This window comes from Aspergillus terreus, genomic scaffold (genome assembly GCF_000149615.1).
Source record: "Aspergillus terreus NIH2624 scaffold_1 genomic scaffold, whole genome shotgun sequence".
NCBI classification, from domain to species: domain Eukaryota; kingdom Fungi; phylum Ascomycota; class Eurotiomycetes; order Eurotiales; family Aspergillaceae; genus Aspergillus; species Aspergillus terreus.
The window spans coordinates 1,417,009-1,439,023 of record NT_165972.1 but is presented as its reverse complement, the minus strand read 5'-3'; the positions used below and the strand labels follow the sequence as shown (position 1 = coordinate 1,439,023).

At 51.6% G+C, this 22,015-nt stretch overlaps 7 protein-coding genes across 7 annotated transcripts; 4 read left to right on the top strand and 3 right to left on the bottom strand.

The window, feature by feature from the left end:
• Positions 1-637: 637 nt before the first annotated feature.
• ATEG_00506 (acyl--CoA ligase) lies at positions 638-2,547 on the bottom strand (the record flags this gene model as incomplete). The annotated part of the gene is made up of 4 exons (XM_001210592.1): positions 638-872; positions 949-1,149; positions 1,182-1,424; positions 1,487-2,547. 4 exons carry the CDS (start codon positions 2,545-2,547, stop codon positions 638-640), a joined length of 1,740 nt encoding a protein of 579 aa, XP_001210592.1.
• Positions 2,548-3,129: 582 nt separating this feature from the next.
• ATEG_00505 (nucleoporin) lies at positions 3,130-8,778 on the bottom strand (the record flags this gene model as incomplete). Its single annotated transcript, XM_001210591.1, has 4 exons — positions 3,130-4,494; positions 4,556-7,618; positions 7,713-8,652; positions 8,711-8,778. The coding sequence occupies 4 exons, from the start codon at positions 8,776-8,778 to the stop codon at positions 3,130-3,132; spliced, it is 5,436 nt and encodes a 1,811-aa protein (XP_001210591.1).
• Positions 8,779-9,188: 410 nt separating this feature from the next.
• Positions 9,189-11,486, top strand: ATEG_00504 (bifunctional anthranilate synthase/indole-3-glycerol-phosphate synthase; the record flags this gene model as incomplete). Its single annotated transcript, XM_001210590.1, has 1 exon — positions 9,189-11,486. One exon carries the CDS (start codon positions 9,189-9,191, stop codon positions 11,484-11,486), a length of 2,298 nt encoding a protein of 765 aa, XP_001210590.1.
• Positions 11,487-12,075: 589 nt separating this feature from the next.
• ATEG_00503 (BRCT domain protein) lies at positions 12,076-13,252 on the top strand (the record flags this gene model as incomplete). The annotated part of the gene is made up of 5 exons (XM_001210589.1): positions 12,076-12,133; positions 12,317-12,526; positions 12,618-12,656; positions 12,714-12,817; positions 12,896-13,252. The coding sequence occupies 5 exons, from the start codon at positions 12,076-12,078 to the stop codon at positions 13,250-13,252; spliced, it is 768 nt and encodes a 255-aa protein (XP_001210589.1).
• A 582-nt stretch (positions 13,253-13,834) lies between these two features.
• ATEG_00502 (snoRNA-binding rRNA-processing protein IMP4) lies at positions 13,835-14,810 on the bottom strand (the record flags this gene model as incomplete). The annotated part of the gene is made up of 2 exons (XM_001210588.1): positions 13,835-14,728; positions 14,805-14,810. 2 exons carry the CDS (start codon positions 14,808-14,810, stop codon positions 13,835-13,837), a joined length of 900 nt encoding a protein of 299 aa, XP_001210588.1.
• A 604-nt stretch (positions 14,811-15,414) lies between these two features.
• On the top strand, positions 15,415-18,699 carry ATEG_00501 (putative regulator of nonsense transcripts; the record flags this gene model as incomplete). The annotated part of the gene is made up of 2 exons (XM_001210587.1): positions 15,415-15,614; positions 15,681-18,699. 2 exons carry the CDS (start codon positions 15,415-15,417, stop codon positions 18,697-18,699), a joined length of 3,219 nt encoding a protein of 1,072 aa, XP_001210587.1.
• A 2,395-nt stretch (positions 18,700-21,094) lies between these two features.
• Positions 21,095-21,931, top strand: ATEG_00500 (putative C2H2 transcription factor; the record flags this gene model as incomplete). The annotated part of the gene is made up of 2 exons (XM_001210586.1): positions 21,095-21,357; positions 21,421-21,931. 2 exons carry the CDS (start codon positions 21,095-21,097, stop codon positions 21,929-21,931), a joined length of 774 nt encoding a protein of 257 aa, XP_001210586.1.
• Between the last annotated feature and the right edge of the window lie 84 nt (positions 21,932-22,015).

Below are 22,015 nucleotides of genomic sequence, written 5' to 3'. Positions count from 1 at the left end.
CTCTCTGGCGATCCGCTTCACCTTTCCGTGTTCGCACTGTCCCAGGTAGCCGATTGTATCGCGCTTCCCATCCTTCTCTAGCGAGTCTAGTGACTCTAGTCCCGTCCCCTAGTGGAGAGCCGGACCCGTCCGTCAGCTCGCCATCCTCCTATTGCCCTGACTAGTCCAATGATAGACTGCTAGTCGCCGTTTTCAACATCCACCCTGATACCCACGGGCCTTTCGTGGGAAGTCAGAATGGGGTATAGTCCCCTCCATCTTCTTTTCTATTTTACGATAATCTAAGGCGTCGTGTGCTCACCACGTTTGATAGGTAACTATCGCCCCTCTACGGAGTACACATCCACCGTCAGCGGACTAGGCATAGCACACATCATCGTGCATGAATGGCCACCCACCATCATTGGCCCCTCGCTTGATCGGGTGCCTTTGTCTATCCACGCCGCCACATCCTGGGGCGACCCAACGACCTGGTCCTCGTAACGCATGTCGTCGATCCGATAAAACTCAAAGGATTCCAAATCCAATTTCCTTCCAATGAACGCCTCCATACACCTGTTGGAACTATTTTCGATTGATCATTGTGCCGCCTCTCGACGATGGGGCCAATAGGATTGCATTCCAGATCTTTCTACCTTTACAGCTTGGACGCAATCCCGTTCTTCTGGGTCTCTTCCTTGGCTCGATCTCTAAGCACCTTTCGAAGAATCTTCCCCGACGGGTTTTTGGGAATCGCCTCCAGGAAAACCACTCCTCCGGTAATCCGCTTGATCGGGGATACTTTCCCACTAACAAATTCGACAATGTCCTCGGCGGTGGCGCTTTGCCCCGGCTTTAAGACAATATACGCCCGGGGGCGTTCGTCGTCATCCCTATTTGTGGGCAATCACACGTTAGCTCATCTGCTTGTCCGACTGATCATTACTGAGGGTGCGGGTTTCTCCGTACACTGGGATACCAATGACCGCCGCATCGGCCACAGCAGGGTGCTCCAATAGAAGAGCCTCCAACTCCGCGGGTGCCACCTGGTTACCCTTGACTTTGATCAACTCCTGGGTCATAACGATTAGCCACCACTCAGCAAATCGCGTCAGGCTTCGGTGTCGCCGATTACGACCGAGCATCACTACTATACCTTCTTCCGGTCCACTACGTGGAATCTCATTTGGTCATCGACATACGCGATGTCTCCCGTCTTCAACCACCCGTCAGGCGTCTTCGTCTCCTGCGTCGCTTGAGGATTTCTCCAATACCCTTTCATCACATTCTGTCCGCGGACCCAGAGCTCGCCACGTTGGTTCAGACCCAACTCGGTCACACCGTCCTCAGCCATGATCTTCGCCTCGCAATTGGCGTTCAGTTCTCCAACTGATGCGGAAACGCTCTTGTGGGTTGGGTCCCATCCCAGAAGCGAGCAGGTAGTCCTACCCAATGATTAGCTTCCGATGTGTTGTCCCTTTGCTAAGCCACGGGAGCGCCAACGTACTCTGTCATGCCCCATCCCTGTTTGATGTTAATCCGTCCAGGTTCCCACAGCGCCTCTACTTCCTCGCAGACTTCTCGACCCAGGGGTGCGGCGCCAGAACCAATCACCTCCACACTACTGAGGTCATATTTACCGCTCTTCACGGCGGGGTGTTTAGCCAGCGCCACAACGACTGGGGGCACCAGAATATAGTCCGTGATGCGGAACTTCTCCGTATACTCCAACATCTTGATGAAATCGAACTTGGGCATGATGTAGACCGGAATATTGCGACTCAGCGCCGCGGCGATGAAAATATTCTGGGCCATGGCATGATACATCGGCAGGAAACAGAGCCACCGAGCGCGGGCCTGTCTCTCCTCCCAGTCCGGATTCAGGTAGAACATGTGATTGAACTGCATCATGTTGGCGCAGTAGTTCTTGTGCGAGATTTCCACCCCCTTCGGCCGTCCCGTCGTGCCGCTGGAGTAGTTGAGCGCGAGCGTCCGATCCGCCTTGTCGGGGGTATTCAACTCCTCCCACGCAAAGCCCGTACCTTCCTGGACGGAGGCTACCAGCTCTCCCCAGTAGCGACACCCCTTTACGCCTCGTCCGGCGCCATCGTAAAGCGCATTGTTAAAGACGAAGACGCGATCATGCCCCAGTCCGGCGATCCGAGCAGCTTCGATACCCGTGTCAATGCTTCCCTCGGCGCAGATGAGGTATGTCGCCCCGCTATCCTGTAATTGGAATGCCAGCTCCCGGGCGACAAACGTCGGATTGGCGCCCGTGAAGACACCGCCGGCCATAATAGTGCCCATGAAGACGACCGGAAAGAAGAGATCGTTGCCCGAGAAAAGCAGCACTCGATCACCGGTCTGGAGGCCAGACTTGCGGAGTCCGGCTGCAAAACGTTGACACCATAGTCGGAAATCGTGTGTGGTGAAGTAATGCGTGTCAGGGCGCGCCGCTTCGGAGTAGCTGCGGTGTGTTGTGGAGAGCGGATGGGTCGGGGAGGTGAAGAGGAGCGACGCCAGATGGGTGTCGGGGATGTCGATCTGCCAACGCGATTTGAAAGGCATTTTTCAGTCGACGGTCTGCGCTGGATAGGCGATGGAGGGAGAGAGAGAGAGAGAGAGAGAGAGAGAGAGAGAGAGAAACGAGTCAATAAGAGCTATTCGAATGGCAGGCAAGGCAGCTCCGGATAGCTCTGTATATTTATACTTCGGATGGTCTTGCGGAGCTGACGAGGACTAGGGGGCTCCTCTTAACAGGGGCAGATAATGCCAGCATAACCGGGACAGGTGTTCACAAAACTGAACATCCCCGAAATCGTGCCAAAATGTCAACCCTCTTGCGCATCTACCCCCAGCGTCTTCCCCATCTTCCCCCGCCTTTCGTGTCGGCTATAGGGGCGCTGGATGTGCCAATCACCGCCCGCAGAAAGGGAGATCCCGAGGAGAGAACAGCGCGAACCTCGGACCGGCAGAGCGGTGCTCCATACTGACATCGACTCGGATCTGGAATCCGATCGCGTGATTTTCCAAACCCTACTTCTGGTTGTATGTGTAAATGCTATATTTGAAAGTCTCTTGCAAGAGCAAGCAAGACAGCGACTGCACTATTGCTCCTAGATACCAAACAAGCCATTATCATCAGCATCATTACGCCTCCTCTCCCCCAAGGCACACCAGCGCCGCCTTCAGCTCGCCCACAATCTTCTCTTCCAGTCGCGTCTCCGCCCCGGACGAGGCAGAATTCACCGGTTTCTGCCGCCACAACTCCACCTCCTTCTCGTTGGTGGCCACGATTCGTCCCCGGAGATTCTGCCTGCGTTCGAGAAGCTCCTCAATGTCTTCCTTGACCTGCGACTTGTCCCATTTGAGCTCCTGGATGGCCTCGCTGTCCACGCCGAGACTGGCGCCTGCCTCCCGGAACCGGTTCAGGATGAAAGAGATCAGCGCCAGGGAGTAGGCCTCGGATGCCATGCTTAGGCAGATCCGGCGTGTGGTCGACCCGGAAGAGACGGCCGTACGGCCCGCCGCGAATGACTCGGTCGCGCGCTGGAGTTGGCCTTCAAACTGGTTGAGGAAGGCGGCAACTTCGGGGGCGGACCGGACGACGTGATAGAGCAGGTTCAGGCATAGCGGAAGGAATCCACCTGTCCAAATCGTGTACATTCGGGGCACGGGATCGAAAGGCCCGAAGCCCTTGGATTGTCGTATGATATTAGTCAACCGACACGTTGAGAGTCGGTTGAGAACCACCTCGACCGCGAGATGCTCGGCTAGCATAGGGATGGTGGACAGCTTCACCAGGAAGGAGATGCTGATTTCTCCGTACACAGGGTCGCCAGCCACTGCGAGCTGATCCGCCCAGGAAAACAGCGAAGTCGCATGTCGCGCTGTATCGTTGTCTGCAATGTGGTAGACCATGTGCTCATACAGTCGGTCGACATTTTTCACCTGCAAGCAGCTCTGCAGGATCGCTGTCAGGACGGCAAAGTCTTTGGGCGCACATTTATCTGGCTGCTCGTGCAAATACGCCGTCAAAGACCGGAACCCTTGCGCAACGACAACCTTGACGACCTCCACAACCAGTCCTAGGTCGGACGAGACCTCGGGCTTCTTGCTAAGAGCCTCGGGAGCTGCTCGAGAAGGTGTATCAAGATGGAATTGCAGGGCCAGGAATAGAACGTTCAGCAGCGACCTGTAGTATTCAGTATCGTCGTTGGCCAGGGCCTCTTCATAGGTGGCGTGACGCGTGCGTATTGTGTCCCAGACCACTCGAAGCAAGCCGAAGACTTCAGCACCTTTGGCTCCAATTTCGACAAGTCTTTGAAGCAGACCCTGGGCAAAGTCAACCCGCGTTTGTTGGATTCTTTCAAAAATGGGCTCCTGCGGAACGCCATTCATGTTGGCCTCGAGACATCTCTGCACAACCAAAGCCATCGACTTTTGAACTTCCCGATCCGTCATGAAATCTGCGCAATGCTCGATGGCAAAAAATTTCCAGCTGTGAAGAAGACTCTGCGGAGGGGGCATTAGGCATCGTTTACGATTATTTAAATGTCGTGAGACTTGTACGTACCACTTGCGCTTCAACAAGCGACAGATTCAGGTTGGCTCTTTCAAACTCCTGCGCAAATCCCTGGTTCCTTGTGCCCACCCACGCGAAGTCATAGGAAAGGAGCTGCTTTCCGAGATGGATATCGTAGCAGTACTCGGAGCCGAGACAACGCGGCTGTAACGATGTGCGTTTGAAATCGACCAGTTTGCACCCAGCATAACGCATCTCGAAATTCTTCTTTAGGTTTGTGTGAAGAGACGCATTGTATCCTGGCACTTCAACTGCTTCCTTAGCATACCAGGACACAAGCGGAATCAAGCTTTTGAAAAACGTCCGATCCTGCATCTCCTTGGCAGAATGCAAGTAAACCGTGCAAAGATCGGCAATGACAGCAGCGATTCGGGTCGTGAAGATTTGGTCCACCACGGACAATGAAGAGATCTTCAGCTTGGAGACATAATTTACCAGGCTCGGGAAGAACTGAGGGTGTTTCCGCAACTCCGGCGTCGCCCAAGGCCAATGCTCTTGAGCCTGAGAAACAAACTCCAGCAATGCAAGAGCTACCTGCAGGTCCAACCCATCGATCTCAGAAAGCATATCAAGGGCAATCTTCAAAAACGGGGTTCCTCTCATAGCCGGAGCTTTCTTGCTATCTTCCCTCAACGTCTGCCGAGGAGACGACCCGGTAAGGATATAGACTGCCAGCCATTGTTGTCGCTTGCTGATTAGGGATGACAGCAATCGCCAAATCGCCAAGTTGAGACCTCTATCGCTTAGCGGTCTGTCAAACTGGGACAATACATCAAGGAAAAGACAGGACGACTCTGCTCCTAGGTGTCCAACCAACGACGGGGGCTCATTCTCCGGGTCCAAAGCTGCGCCTGAGATAAGGGTGTCGAGTAACAGAGTGACCGGGAGTCTATAAGCATCATGCAAGGCGTATAATTTGACTAGAACCGGGGTCGCTCTGAATAGCTGCTTTTCCAAGAGCGATGGCGAACTTCCCAGATACTGGGCTGATTGCAACAGCCGAGATGAGAGTTCAAGAGTCGATTTTGTTTGCCTCTCCACCAAAAACAAATATCGAAGATACAATGTCGGAGGGGTCTGCAGGCCTTCAACGATCAAGCGAAGGAGCGGGTTGAAAGGGAGATCAGCTTCCGACTTTGGCCGTAAAACGTCCACAAGGTAGGTTGCCGAGGAAGAGAATATCCCGGTGACTTTGGCATCCAACTTAGCAGAGTCATTTGCTCCATAGGCGTAATAGAGGATCCTCTCGAAGGTGTTACCAAGTGTTGAATTGATCTCGAACTTTTGCCCCGGTGCGTTGAACCTCCAGTTTATGCTGCTATTATAAACTTCGACCATCGTCCGGACGAAGTTCAAGAGGATATCCCTCATCATATGTGACGGGACACCAGCGGTCCAATCGGAGACATTCGTTGTCTTCCCAGTAATGCTATTCGGGCTTCTTCTCAAGACTGCACGAGAGGCAGCATCGGTGACGATCGCCTCAAACAGATGGACGCAACCAAGGAGGAACGGGTATTCACCTGAAGTCACCTCCATGGCAGAAACTATCGCTGTCAGGATCCCGCCTTTACCTTCGGAGCGCAGCAATCTACTGCGAGAAAGAAGAGGCCACACTCTTCCGGGTAGAATAGCAATCAGGGCACAGATAAACCGGAGGCAGGCGATTGTAGATTCCAGGACATGATCAGCCCCAGCCTTCGGTCCAATACTCGATAGATTGCGCTCGAATATTTCGAAAACCAACGAGATAACATCACTCTGGCGCGAGAGCCCATCACTCGCCAGTTCCAGGATTCTCTTGGGGCCGGAGTTGTCACCATCCTGCACGTTAGAGTCCTTCGCTGCGATGAGGAGGTCTGCCAGCAGTCCTATGACTTCCGCGACAGCATCTTCTCCCCATCCTGCAGCGTACCCTCCGCTCTCATTCCAGTCTTCAAGCCAGCTTCCAAGGTAGCTTAAACAAGAATATTGATGACGCCACATAACAACCACGGGCCTAGACTCCGAAACGACTTGACCGACAGTCATGGTGGGAATTTGTGACGAGCCTGTGACGACTAAAGCATTGCTGGGTTCGTAATTTGAGATCAACTTTGTTCGCCCGGTCGAGTTAAGCATAGGGAGCGACTGAGTGAGGGTGACAAAGTTTGCGTTTTCGTCTTCTCGGATTGTCTCATAGGCCTGGAATTCAGGCGGCAGGACCTGCGTGAATGTCTCCATGCTTTCAAGCTCGGCCAGTATTGAAGGGATTCCTTCCTCATTCACCAGATCTTTGCTGATGAGACTGCGGCTCAGTTTCAGAAAAGGAACGGTTTCATACGGGAACCGAGAACGGGCTATCCGAAAGATGTTATCCATCAACACATCGTCCTGCAGGAATATTGACCGGGGATCACCCGGTCCAGGGGAGACTGCTGTCAAAGGCCATGTAAATGAAGTTAGAGAGCCTGTAAGAATCGCAAGCACAGACTCGACTATTTCGGGGGAATAGTCCAAGTATACCACAGCCACACGGATCAAATCCAGGAGTGCTTCTCTGGCCCAACAATTCGACAGAATGTCATCAACAGCAGAAGTAGCGCCGACTTTGGAGGCCAACACAATGATGGTATCGAATGCAACAAGTCTGAGTGCATCCGACGTGAGGATAGCGATAGACTCGTCTACTGTGAATTTCGGAGTCTTCGCGTTCTCGAGTAATTCTTCGTATAGTGATAGCTCCGATGTACCATCAGTATTTGAGTGAGGCGTGTTTGACTGAAAAGAGTCCACTGCGCTATGAAACTGTTCCAGTTCACGGCTCTCTTTGTCATTCAATGCCAGTTCCCTCATTGTATTCAAGATCAATCCCCATGCAAATGCAGCGGGATTCGCAGTCTTCGCGTCGGCGCCTGCATTCACAAGGATCTCATTTATTTGACCGATATCTTCTTTCGAGAGAAAGTACGGTGTCTTGGAGGCAGATGCTCCGTTGGACATGGTCTTGTCGATGATGGCGGGGAAGGAGATGGGTAACTTCATAAATGCAAGCGTTGTCAACGAAACGAAAGCCTGAAGTGGTAATAGCACTTCTACTGGATCCTCGCATGGCTTATAACAGTTAGTGCTTGGAGGGTCCCATGGAGAAAGACAATGTTCTGCTTACCACTTGAAGGGGCTCCAAAAAGCTATAGTTGGCCATGAGACGAAGCCAAGACAGAAGAAGCTGTGCTGAGGGGATGTCTGCCGACGCTTGGAGCTGTAAAAACAGCATCTGCACTATGTGCGATATCTCTTCGACGGTGGTGGTTCTCCATATGTCTTCCACAGTTTCACTGCTCTCCGACGCCCCCAACCATCCACCATCTCCCTCCAGCGCCTTAAGCCGACTCTCAATAGCATTAATACAAGCTTGAATCTGGGAGCGCCATTCGTCGCCGACAAGTTTGTTTTTGAAGACAGATGCTCCTAGCTTGCGCAACAAGCTCACGCGCTCATTTTGTTCGGTACTGGTGAGGGTTTTCTGATCGAGATTGTCGGACAGATGGAGAGCGAGGAGCTTACGAGCCGTTTTGACGAGGTGGACTCTTTCCGATAAATAGAGGTTCTGTATGCGCATGCGTCGGTTTTTCTCTGAAGCAAAATCAGACGCGTCATCACGACGGGTGCTTTTGTTGAAGATTTCAGCAAAACTGGGCCCAGCCAATGATACTCGGAAATTTTCAACTCCAGCTGCACCCTGTAGACTCGTAGCTTCTTCGTCGGCGAACCTTGCTAGAAGGCGTGTGCCAGGACGATTCTGCCATTCCAAGATGACGGTTCGAAGAGCGCTGACCTCATCGATACAGGCTTTCTGACTCAACCACAGGGCATCGGCCTTGATCTCCTTCAGGTCGTATGACCCCTGCGCAGTCGTTTCAGCATGTATCGCAGCTGTTTTCGATTCGAAATCGGACTTTGACTTGGTTGACGGCGCGGGGAAGGATTTTAGGCAATCTGAAAGCAGCTGGATGCTTTCGGGGTGTGAAAGAAAGGTACTGAGATGACCGGTGTCGTCAACGTCGCAGCGTGCATTGCAGGTATAAAGGAAGGCTCTCCTCCAGGACCTAATGGGGCATGTGGTCAGCTCGTTTTCTTTCAATTGCAGCAGCGAAATGCGCGTACAGAAGCTGGACGTCCCCGGAGAAGCACTTGTCCAGGGACGGAAAATAGGCTTCCGGGACGGGAGCCATTGGCGGAACAGCTATATCATTATAGAACTATTCCAAAATGATATAGCAGAGCGGAATCGAAGCAACACACGCAACGTTAGAAGATGTGTAGCTGATGACGGGAACTCCAGAATATTCAAGGTCAACAACATTGGGAATAACGATGCCTGCCTATCCGGGTTTAGCGCTAGGCGGTGAGGGAACAAATTGCGCGGGTCGTCCGTCCAACCCGATTCGGAAGGCGATCCGACTGAATAATACTCTCCTACGCCGCCTTGCATCTTTTGACTCACCGCGCGCCGCTTCGCCCAAGTCCTCCTCGCCCAAGTTTCGTCCTGATCCAGGTTCCTGGACAATGTGAGTAGTCTTATTCCCTTTCCCTATTCAGTGTTACTCTATTCTGATCCATCTCCAAACACTAGACTACCATTATGGCGGGCTCCGATCTCGTTGACCATTCCCCCCACTATCCCACTAAGGCGAAGCAGCTCGACACCGCCTCCAACGTGATCCTCATTGACAACTACGACTCCTTCACCTGGAATGTTTACCAATATCTGGTCCTTGAGGGTGCTACTGTTCGGGTGTTCCGCAATGATGAACTTACTCTGGAGGAATTGATTGCGAAGAAGCCTACGCAGTTGGTTATTAGCCCGGGCCCGGGCCACCCGGAGACCGACGCCGGCATCAGCAATGCTGCCATTCAGTATTTCAGTGGCAAGATCCCTGTCTTCGGTGTGTGTATGGGCCAGCAATGTATTATCTCCTCTTTTGGTGGCAAGGTCGATGTAACGGGCGAGATTCTGCATGGTAAGACCTCGGTGGTGAAGCATGACGGCAGGGGCGCCTATGAAGGCTTGCCAGCCGCTCTCTCCGTTACCAGGTACCATTCTCTTGCCGGAACTCACTCCACTATTCCCGATTGTCTGGAGGTGACTTCTACCGCCCAGCTTGGGGAAGATAGCAGCAAGACCGTCATCATGGGCGTGAGACACAAGCAGCTCGCCGTGGAGGGCGTCCAGTTCCATCCGGAGAGTATCCTCACCGAGCACGGACGGACAATGTTCAGAAATTTTCTCAAACTCACCGCGGGCACATGGGAGGAAAATGGAAAGCTTCCTAGCCAACAATCTGGAGCAAACGGCGCCCCCAAGACCGGCAAGAAAGTTTCCATTCTAGAGAAGATCTATGACCATCGCAAAGCTGCTGTTGCTGTGCAGAAGCTTGTTCCATCGCAACGCCCAGCGGACCTTCAGGCTGCTTACGACCTTAACCTCGCACCTCCACAGATCTCCTTCCCCGCTCGGTTGCGACAGTCTCCTTATCCGCTGTCCCTCCTGGCGGAAATCAAACGCGCCTCGCCTTCGAAGGGCATGATTGCAGAGACAGCCTGTGCTCCCGCACAGGCTCGTCAATACGCTAAGGCGGGGGCCAGCGTTATCTCTGTGCTTACCGAGCCAGAGTGGTTTAAGGGGAGCATCGATGATTTGCGTGCTGTGCGACAAAGCTTTGAGGGCGTTACTAACAGGCCTGCAATCCTCCGTAAGGAATTCATATTCGACGAATATCAAATCCTGGAAGCTCGGCTGGCTGGCGCAGACACTGTCCTGCTTATTGTGAAGATGCTTAGTGTCGAACTCCTGACAAGGCTATACCACTATTCCCGAAGTCTTGGAATGGAGCCTCTTGTTGAGGTGAACACGCCCGAAGAAATGAAGATCGCCGTCGATATGGGAGCGGAAGTTATTGGGGTCAACAACCGGGATCTCACAAGCTTCGAGGTTGATCTGGGTACCACGAGCCGGCTAATGGACCAAGTACCAGAAAGTACCATTGTCTGTGCGCTGAGCGGTATTTCCGGGCCTAAGGATGTGGAAGCCTACAAGAAGGATGGCGTTAAGGCCATTCTTGTTGGAGAAGCACTCATGCGCGCGGCCGACATATCTACCTTCGTTGCCGAGCTTCTTGGAGGAACGACAGAGAAACCTCTGAAGCCGTCCTATGGATCACTACTCGTCAAGATTTGTGGCACTCGCAGTGAGGAGGCCGCTCGAGCCGCAATTGAAGCGGGTGCGGACCTGATAGGGATTATCCTCGTGCAAGGGCGCAAACGTCTTGTTCCAGATGATGTCGCTCTGCGCATCTCGCAAGTTGTTAAATCAACACCGCGAGCCGCAGCACCTCCTCCGACAGTGACGCAAGCTACATCGGCTGCGACTTCTGTGGACTACTTCGATCACTCTGTTAATATCTTGCGCCATCCCACCCGGGCTCTACTTGTGGGTGTATTCCAAAACCAGCCATTGCACTACATTTTGGCCCAGCAACAGAAACTAGGTCTTGATGTGGTTCAGTTACATGGGTCGGAACCCTTGGAATGGGCCAGATTGATTCCAGTTCCCGTTATCCGGAAATTCTCTCTCGACGAGCCTGGAATCGCACGTAGGGCGTATCACACTCTTCCCTTGTTAGACTCGGGTGCAGGAGGCTCTGGCGAGTTGCTCGAGCCGTCTCGCGTCCAGAGCGTTTTGAAAAGTGATAGCGGTCTCCGCGTTATCCTAGCAGGTGGTCTCGACCCCGCTAATGTCACCGATACCCTGAAAATGCTGGGCGAGGCAGGCCAGAATGTAGTAGGAGTGGATGTCAGCTCTGGTGTAGAGTCTGATGGTGCTCAGGATCTGGAGAAGATCCGTGCTTTCGTCAAGGCCATTAAGGGATACCAGCAGTGATTTCAATCTGAACCGTATAGTTTCGGGCTTTTATGTATTTAACGATGATAGTCTCACATGAATATCTCTACCTAGGCCACTGGTAAAATTCAGTAATCTGTCCATAAGGTCACTTTCGGGATTCTAACACAATCCGAAAACACCCATTGTACCCGCTTTCTGTTATGGGATTGGCTTCACCTCCAATCTCTAACACATGACAATGTCTTAGGATCAATCGTCTACCACATCTCTCTGACCTTTCGGTCATTACTATACCCTCACTCCTGTATCTCCATCAGGTTCTTCTCTCGCAGGCCGCGAGCTTCCAGGAACTCCAAGGATCAGCCCCAATCTCGTACTCAACCCTCACTCAAACCTCATACTCCCTACTCATACTCCCTACTCATACTCCCTACTCATACTCCCTACTCATACTCCCTACTCATACTCCCTACTCATACTCCCTACTCATACTCCCTACTCATACTCCCTACTCATACTCCCTACTCATACTCCCTACTCATACTCCCTACTCATACTCCCTACTCATACTCCCTACTCAGACACACAAACCTCTATATCTCCAACCTCCCCCGTTCCCGACACCATGGGAAAGACGTTCCAAAAGATTCATGCTTCGTCAGTTGGCAGCTTTTGCGGGAATGGTGACAAAATCTCTCAGTGGATACGCGTCAATGGAGGCAACTATTCAAAAGAAGTCAGCGACAAAGTCACACATCTGATCACCACGACGGACGCCTACAAGAAGAATGTGGAAGCTGGCACGAACTCTCCCACATGAGGATCCGAACAGGAATCATATTGCTAACTATAATTCAATCTTATAGTTCAAACTGCAAAACGTCTCGGGACTATCAAGATAGTATCCTTCGATTGGCTGGAAGACTCTCTGATGTCGAAGACCCGCAAGCCGAAACGCGAGACCCCGTATCTTCTCGAGACCATTCTTAGGACCTCGAAGACGAAGTCAGAAAAGACTGAGAAGGCCCTAATAAGCCAGAAGCAGACTGGGAAGCTCAAGCAAAAGCGCATCATCGGTATGGCATCATGTCTCGTTGATTTCCGAAGTAGTAATATATCTACCAGCAGTGGTCTTTTTCTGGCTTGCTAACTTATATCGTTATCAAGGGAAGCGCAAGAGCTCTTCCGCCTCTGTCACAGAGCCGTGTACGTCCTTGAATATTCCCCAAGTTGAACTATGCCTCTAACAATACGCTGGCAAAGCCAACTCCGCTGTCTATACGGATGAGACTACAGGCACGACTTATACCGCCATTCTTACCCGTCAGCTTCCGTCCAAGACTTCTAGAGAGAAGTACCAGGTCAAGGTCACTTACCCCCAGTCTTTTATTCTCATTGTCGAGGGTGAGTCGAGTGGGCAGTTACTAATACAGACATATTTGTAGATATACCAGTCCAACACGGAGCCTCGCATTTATGCCACATATTCGAAATACAGCCGCGTTGGCCACTCCAAGACTGAATTTCTGGCGCCACTCGGAAGCACACTTGATGTCGCGCTCGCTGAATTTGAACAGTTTTTCGAAGATAAGGCTGGCAAGAAATGGGAGAATAGGCTAGATGGAATCCCACCTTCTCTTAAGCAGGACGACAATGGAAACCCGCTTGCTCCTCACGAAGGATGGTTCTCCTACGATAGCGAACACTCCCTGATATCAAATTTTCTTCGCCAGGGCCCCGCTACAGCTGGCCATGAAGAGGCGAATGATGTTTCTCATACCGATGTGGTCCCAGGTCCCTAGTTCCAAGGATTTGGACATTGTACAGGCCAGCGAAGTGAGCCCAGAGGACCACGAAAGACCCCGAGATAGCGTCTCATAATTTTTGCTTGTCTTTGGAAGCACAATAGCCATGTATGTTGTGCCGGGCTTTCATGATTTCTTTATTGGCATGACAAGGTTTGCCACTTTTCTCTGGGTACTGCCTGTGCGAAACCGTATGTTTGCAAATTCATATTGCACAACCGGTGATTCCCAAAGAGGTTTGCATGAATGGGCTTGATGCTTTATCTGATTTTCAATTTCACTGAATGCTTCCATCTCATGCTATCCTATGGCTCACGATTAAATGGACTTCAATATTATGACTATGCGAAGTAAAGCAGAATGTCTTAGAGATAACTACGGACGCTGCATACGCGAAGATCCGCCCTAGAAAGAAAGATCAAGAAGCATAAGAAGGTATATTTGGGCAACTTGGGACCTTTGATTTTCTTCCAAAAGGGTATACGATATTGACAAAGAATACAAAACCGCCAGATGCTAACCTTTTTGTTCCACGTAACACCACATGCGCCAGGTAAGTCTTTTCCCCATGAAAAATTCTCACAAGTAGTCCTTCTTCTTGCTTGTCCTCGTGTATTGCGTAAGGGCCCATTCGACATCACCGCTCGAACCTTTCTCCATGGATCCACCACGGATTTCGAACAGTCTCATAGTCATCCGAGGCCCAACCTCCGCCAGCTCTACATCCCGATAGCCCGTCTTCACGAAAACGTGGTGTCGCACCTCGATGCTATCTTCCTTATTCACGAAGCTAACAACTCGGTTGCCGACCTTACCCGCTTCCCGTGGAGGGAAAAGGTGTTTCAAAATCTGAACCACACGGGCACCCAGCTTCGTTTTGAAACCCTCGAAGATCAGATGAGGGTAACTTTCCGACACCGTTCCACGAGCCGCATTCGGAATATCTGCGCGAAGAACAACGTTGTGCAGGGAGAAACTCGCAGTTGGGCCATGCGGAAGATGAGAGATGGTCATCGCAGTAGGGGTACCTCGGTGTTCGTGCAATAAAACCATATCTGTCAGCGCGGCAGCGTTGGCGCTGGATACCAGGTCGGGAAGAACAAGATTTCCTCGATTCAACCGGATGGAGGTCGGTAAGAGTAGACGGATTTCCTTGGCAAATGTGTTCAGGCGCACCGAGGGGGAACGAGAGGTCGTCACAATCGGCCGGGGGTCGACAATTCCGGAGGTCAGGGCATATTCATCGTCAAGGTCCAGCAAATCCGAGTCTTTATTTTTCTTATCGGCAGTGGGGAGGGATTCGTCATATTTGAAGTCCTCCCGAAGCTTTTTATCGTCTGCGATGGAGGGGTCAAGAGGTTTTCCCGAGGCCAGCGAAGCCTTTAACTGTGCTCTTTTCTCCGCGATAGAGGCATCGCGGAGCAGCAGAGCTCTCCGATAGAGGTAATCTCTGCGCTCACGGGCTTGACGACGCTGAATAGGAAGTCAGTACATCTGAATAGAGTGAAAACTCATAGGAATATTCCATAGAAATAGGATATCCACATACCAACATCTTGCCTTGAATGAATGTAAGTGATGGCCTGAAAATGGTTTTTTGCGGACTTTCTTATCTGCTGCCGGTAACTTTTTTTTCGTTGCGGTACTGGTCCGTCTCGGCTACCGTATTACGTGGGATTTGGCGGCAAACCGCCCGATTAAACAGCGGAGCCGATCGCAAAGCACCTCACGCTGTGCCTGTGCTTTGAACTTCGACTACTTTCGTTGGCCACTGCTGTGACAGAGGGACCTGTGAGCTGAGATAAGAGCTCAGCAATGTAAGTGCTTCCCTGGCGACCAATACTTGCCAATATCAGACCTGAAGCTCGGATTGCTGAGATCGAGCCTGATCTAGTCTCGCATTCCTTTTGCCCCTCTGCTGTGGCTTGCTGGAGGACAGGACAGGATCTCCTGTTTTACTTACTTGTTCGACAGGACTACTGGCTTGTCCTTTACGCTCTTTAGACTCTGGAGTTTCTTTCCCCCCGTTTTCTCTGTCCTCGCATGGTAATCCGGCCTTGGTCGCTCACTTGCAGCGGATAAGACGTCTTTCGACTTCTCCCAATTCCTCTCTCTCATTCGAACCTGCCGAAGTACTCGACACCGAAACCAAATAAACCATGGCAGCAACCGGTGATGAATACACAGGGGAGTTCGATGAATCTGTCTTGGGTCGCCCGCGGAGACATGACGATGACGACGACGGCTCTGAAAATGGCGATGATGACTTAGAAAGCACAACCAGTGCCCCTGCGGCCGGCAATATGAAGAACCAGGGCAACCTCGAGGAGGAGAAAGAGTTGCCCCCTCATGCATGCGCGTGAGTGCTTTGGGACCCCCGTTTCCATAAGACTCGGTTTTCGCTAACTATTGATTCGCACTTAAGGTACTGCGGTATTCACAATCCTAGCAGTGTCGTCAAATGTCTGTCGTGTAGCAAGTGGTTCTGCAGTGCTCGTGGAAACACCTCTTCTTCCCACATCGTCAACCACCTCGTCCGTGCGCGACACAAAGAAGTGCAGCTACATCCCGCCTCTTCTCTCGGAGATACCATCTTGGAGTGCTACAATTGCGGAACTAAAAACGTTTTTTTGCTCGGTTTCATTCCGGCAAAGTCTGATACAGTCGTTGTCTTGCTATGTCGTCAACCATGTGCTGCGATGCCATCTTCTAAGGATATGAACTGGGATACTTCGCGGTGGCAACCACTGATTGAAGACCGTTCATTCCTGCCGTGGCTTGTAGCAGCGCCGTCAGATCAGGAGCAGCTGCGGGCCCGCCATCTGAGCCCTCAGCTGATTGCTAAACTCGAGGAGATGTGGAAGGAAAACTCTCAGGCGACATTTTCTGATCTGGAGAAAGCTACAGCTGTGGATGATGAACCTGCTCCGGTGCTTCTGCGCTATGACGATGCTTTCCAATACCAAAATATTTTTGGTCCGTTGGTTAAGATTGAGGCAGACTATGACCGCAAGTTGAAGGAGTCCCAGTCTCAGGATGGTTTGATCGTGCGCTGGGATCTTGGTCTCAACAACAAACATCTTGCTAGCTTTATACTGCCGAAGCTTGAGCTTGGCGATGTGAAGTTGGCCGTGGGAGACGAAATGCGTCTTAAGTATACGGGTGAACTACGTCCCAAATGGGAGGGCGTCGGATATGTGATCAAGATACCGAACAACCAGTCTGACGAAGTGACTATTGAACTTCGGGCGAAGGGTGACCACAAGGCAGTGCCCACGGAATGCACCCACAATTTTACCGCCGACTACGTATGGAAGTCGACCTCTTTCGATCGGATGCAGCTCGCCATGAAGACGTTTGCTGTGGATGAGATGAGCGTTTCGGGTTACATTTTCCATCGCTTGCTTGGTCATGAAGTCGCAGCTGCACCCATGAAGACACAGATGCCGAAGAAGTTTAGCGTCCCCGGACTTCCAGAGCTCAATGGTAGTCAAATCAATGCCGTCAAAAGCGTCTTGCAGCGACCCCTGAGTTTGATCCAAGGCCCTCCCGGTACCGGAAAGACCGTGACTTCTGCTACAATTATTTACCACCTTGCTAAAATCAACGGAGGTCAAGTCTTGGTCTGCGCCCCCTCGAACGTTGCTGTTGATCAACTTTGCGAACGCATCCACAGAACTGGCCTCAAGACAGTTCGTGTCACTGCAAAATCACGCGAGGATGTGGAATCTCCCGTCGGTTTCTTATCTCTGCATGAGCAAGTTCGTCTGAATGACAGCAACATTGAACTCATGAAGCTCAATCAGCTCAAGTCTGAGCTCGGGGAGCTGTCGAGTCAAGATGAGAAACGGCTGAAGCAGCTTACTCGTTCGGCGGAGCGCGAAATTTTGAACAACGCCGATGTGATCTGCTGCACCTGTGTTGGTGCAGGTGATCCTCGTCTTGCTAAACTCAAATTCCGCACTGTTTTGATCGACGAGTCTACACAGTCGGCGGAGCCCGAATGTATGATCCCTCTGGTTCTGGGTTGCAAACAAGTCGTCCTCGTTGGTGACCATCAACAATTGGGACCTGTCATCATGAATAAGAAGGCAGCCAAAGCCGGCCTCAACCAATCTCTTTTTGAGCGCCTGGTCATCTTGGGATGCTCACCTATTCGGCTGAACGTCCAGTACCGTATGCATCCATGCCTGTCGGAATTCCCGTCGAATATGTTCTATGAGGGCTCCCTGCAAAATGGCATCTCTTCAATCGAGCGCCTTCGCCGTGATGTTGACTTCCCTTGGCCTATTATGGACAACCCCATGATGTTCTGGTCAAACCTGGGCAACGAAGAGATCTCAGCCTCTGGAACGTCTTATCTTAACCGCACCGAGGCGACCAACGTGGAAAAAATTGTTACTCGGTTCTTCAAGGCCGGTGTGCAGCCGCAGGATATTGGTATCATCACTCCATATGAAGGCCAGCGTAGCTACATTGTCAGCTCCATGCAGGCGAACGGGACTTTCAAAAAGGAACACTACAAAGAGATCGAGGTTGCTTCCGTCGATGCTTTCCAGGGTCGAGAAAAGGACTTTATCATCCTTTCTTGTGTGCGTTCCAACGATCACCAGGGTATCGGTTTCTTGAGTGATCCTCGCCGTCTGAACGTCGCGCTCACTCGTGCGAAGTATGGGTTGGCCATCCTTGGAAACCCTAAAGTGCTGTCCAAGCACCCTCTGTGGAATTGTCTGCTCCAGCATTTCAAGGAACGTCATTGTCTTGTCGAGGGGCCTCTGTCCAACCTCCAGGAATCGCTGATCCAATTCAGCCGCCCCAAGCAGGCATATAGAGGACCCCAAAGATTCCAGATGGCATATAACCATGCATCCAATGTTACTAGTGGAATGATGAATGGCAGGAGTGGTCACCGAAACGACTTCCATGATACCGGTTCTGTGATCGGGTATATCCCTGATGACGTCTCTTCCGTTCACTCCTCGGCGCTTGGTGGTGTCGGTATCCCCTCTGGCTACCCTCCTATGTTCCAGAACTTTGCCGATGCCTGGCCTGCCCTTCCTGGCTCCAGACGTCCCAATGGTACTCGGGGCAAGGGTGCTCCTAGCGTTGCTGGAGAGTCCGTTGCCGCAACAGAGTCTGATGTTACCAGCAGCATGATTGATGGAAAGAGCGTCGACCAAGGTGGTGTTAGCCTTGCTGGGTTGAGTATCCACGATATGAGCAAACAACCCAGTCTCAGTCAGTCGGATCGCCTGAAGCGTTACGTCGAATCCGGAGGCCGTGAGCCATATAAGGCCGGGATTCCTGATAATGGCAGCATTTTTGGAGGCAGCTCGGCCAGCATCCGCGTCACTCGAGGCATCCCAGGCCACATTCAAGACGATGATGATACCCGCAGCGTTTCTACCGCCTTTGCTAGCCAGATTGGTGGGAACTACGATTGATTATGGTCACACTAAACCCAAGACCAAACAGAGTGGCTTGCAGTCTTCCCCATGAATTGGGGGAGTCGCTGTTCACGGGGATTTGGGTCACTCCAGAGATCGATCGATGCCCCCAACCTCCATTCAATTTGTCGAGTACCTTCGACTTGACTGATTTCGACCGTTGGAGAATGCATCGGGAGAACAGACCATCTACCGTGTGGTAGGAAATGGTGTGTTGTCTTCAAGAACTTCTATTTCTCAATCTTTTCACCATTGCCGAACGCTTCCCGTCACCATGTCACCCCAATCGATGGCAGTTCTGTCATTGTGTGGGGTTGTCATTTCCATTTTTAGCAGGAATGTGATGCCTGGTGGAAGTGCGGTGCTAACGACAGATTATGCAACGCTACTTGCAAAGCCCTGCTGCATTACCAGCAGTCTTCGGTGCCTACGTTGATGGAACAACAGTGGGATGCTCCAGGATGCGTGGTTGGTCAGAATGAAACAGACGCGATACGACTGATGCTATGCACGATTCCAACATTCCCTCAGACGAATGATGGAGAGTGGGGTCACCGACGAACATGCCGTGGATGATTCTTGATATTATTGATTTTATGCGTATTATGATTGCATCAATTCCTGTTCTTGGCCTGTGGCATTGTTACGGCAATGCTGAGCTTGATAACAAGACCTCCAAGCAGGAAGCGTGTTCTCCAACTTTCTGTTGACATCTGAGCTTGGTTGTATTGGCCGGGTTAATGATGCACATAATTGCCAGTTATGCTATCGCCTAGTAAATCCAACTATTGTCGCTCCTTTACGATATGATGCTGTAGTACTCGTGACTGGTCGCAGCTTTGAATATCCATTTTTATGTTGGGTAGCATTTGTCCCCGTGGGGACTCTTTTAGGCATCTAGCAATGTAAATATAGATCTGTATAGATGATCGACGCTAGGGTGTCGATTCGCCCCATACCACTAACAGGGCGGACACTGCCCCCTCCGCGACTCCTATCTAGAAGCTAACTCGCGATTTTGCTTCGATGTTCCAATGAAAGATAGATCCTGTGCGGTGAGGCAAGAATGTGTTTCCCCATCCGTAAAGCTGCGCCACGACATTACCCGGCTGAAGGATCAACGGGAGCTGTTGATCCTGACTAGGATAGGTCGATTCTAATCTTAAACAGAATTCATCCGAATGATTCCTGTTGGTTTCCTGATGTCATATCTCGTACCATTCGTTTCTACCCTTGCATGTGCAGATAGCAGCGTAATCCATTCGAGAAGATGTGAAGTGACGGGCAAAAAGAAGGCAACCGGTTTCCAAATAGGCTGACAATCACCTCTGGGATCTTCTAATCTGTGCATGCACACAAAAGATGTCGGTCTCCGGATATGTCCGAGAGGCTTTGCTTTTCTTTGCCTCATTAGAGGCTGATCCTGGGCAGATAGGTTGCCCACTGCCTCATGACGGAGGCATCAGACGTCGAACTATCGACCTGAATGGAGTATATCCTCGGCGGCTCCGAACTACCAGACTGGCTTGTACCATGCGTTAGATATTGGTGAATGCATCTTGAGTAGTGGTGGTGGTGAGTCCTGAGCCCTGAGTCTGGTTAGGTAATACAGCTGGCGATGTGGCTGAGTCGGACTAGTGCCACCACGTGCTGTGGCGTTGACAGAACAGGCAGCAGCCCAATGTGGCGGATCCAGGACAAGCATGCGTAGAGCAGCGTAGGTACCTAATACTCCGTAGACAAGAAGTCCATGATGATGAATCTCTCCTGCGGCTCAGGCCCTTATACTAAATTCATGCTTAACTTGGTTGCCTGACTAACTGTGCCCATCATGACTCATTCGCAGCCTAGAACATCTGATTAATACCACTCGATCAGAGCGCCGGATCGGTGATTCAGCCGCCGCGAGTACAAATATATATGGTGTCTCCGTCTGTCAAATCACACCACGTGTGCAGTGAATCTCTCATTGTCGCCACATTCGAGAAACCCAGAGACAGCTACCTGGTGATTTAAGCACCACCCAACGCGCATCCCACCTCCCTTCCCGCGTCATTCTTGCTGTTCCACCACCTCGCGTCCCTTTCCAGTGGCGAAGCGCCAAGACCAAACCGGCTTAGTCATTAGTGGATGCCTGAACTGTCCACCTGAAAAATTCGGCACCCCCCGTCCTTTCGACTAAGGAACCTACACTCTCCAGTGCCACTGACCAGCACGACGCGACAACCCATCAAATCCGGCCTTTCTATCTCCAACCTGCCTTTCCATTGCGGTATCTCTATTATTACGGACCGTATCGACTTTTTGGACCCTTTTGACCCTTGTTTCCCAACCTTACGCGGAACCCGCCTTGTCGCTACTGAAAGGCGGGGTGTGATCGTTAAACACGATAATGGGCGACGGCTCTGACTACCCAAGTCCTCGAAGCGAAGGTCCTTCTGGACCAAACTCTGTTCTCGTTCCTGCCACCGACGCTCTTCCCCCAGCTCCGAAGATGACCGATCAACTATCGCCCAACTTCATGGAAGGGGCGCGTCCGCGACTGTCGGTGAGACGGGCGCGAGACCCTCCCAAGAATGCCGCAGGACAGATCTTTTGCGACCATCCAGAGTGCCAGCAAGCACCTCCGGTGTTCCGGCGTCCGTGTGAGTGGAAGTAAGTGCATTATGCCTATGCTATCTTCTGTCGTCACCGTGATACTAACCACTATCTTAACAGCAAGCATATGGACAAACATGACCGTCCGTATAAGTGCCTAGAGCCTGGATGCGACAAGATCCAAGGATTCACGTATTCTGGCGGGCTGCTTAGACATCAACGCGAGGTCCACAAAAAGAATGTCAACGCCAAGAAGCCTTTGATGTGTCCGTATGCCGACTGCAATCGTAGCACCGGCAATGGATTCACGCGTCAGGAGAACTTGAAGGAGCATCTCCGCCGCCGCCACATGCACACCGACAATGGACACGCCTCGGATTTGTCTATTGTGCCTACTGCCGATCTTGATGGCACTTCGTCCTTGCCTCCCCCGCCTCTCAAGCGGAAACGCGATTCGATGGAGGAGGACGCCTCTATCGACATTCCGGAGGAAGAAGAGAACGGGGTCGACTTGCGCAATGAGCTCAAGAGACTGCGACGTGAGGTCCAAGAGAAGGATCGCCGACTGGAGGAACTGGAACGAATTGTTTCTGGACTGCAGCAGGCGATCCCGCAACCGACCGCATCGTGAGGACACTTCTTCCACGGAATGGATTTACCCACGAGAAGTTCAAATTTTACGCACTGGAAACGCCTTGGAATTTCCTTTGTTGAT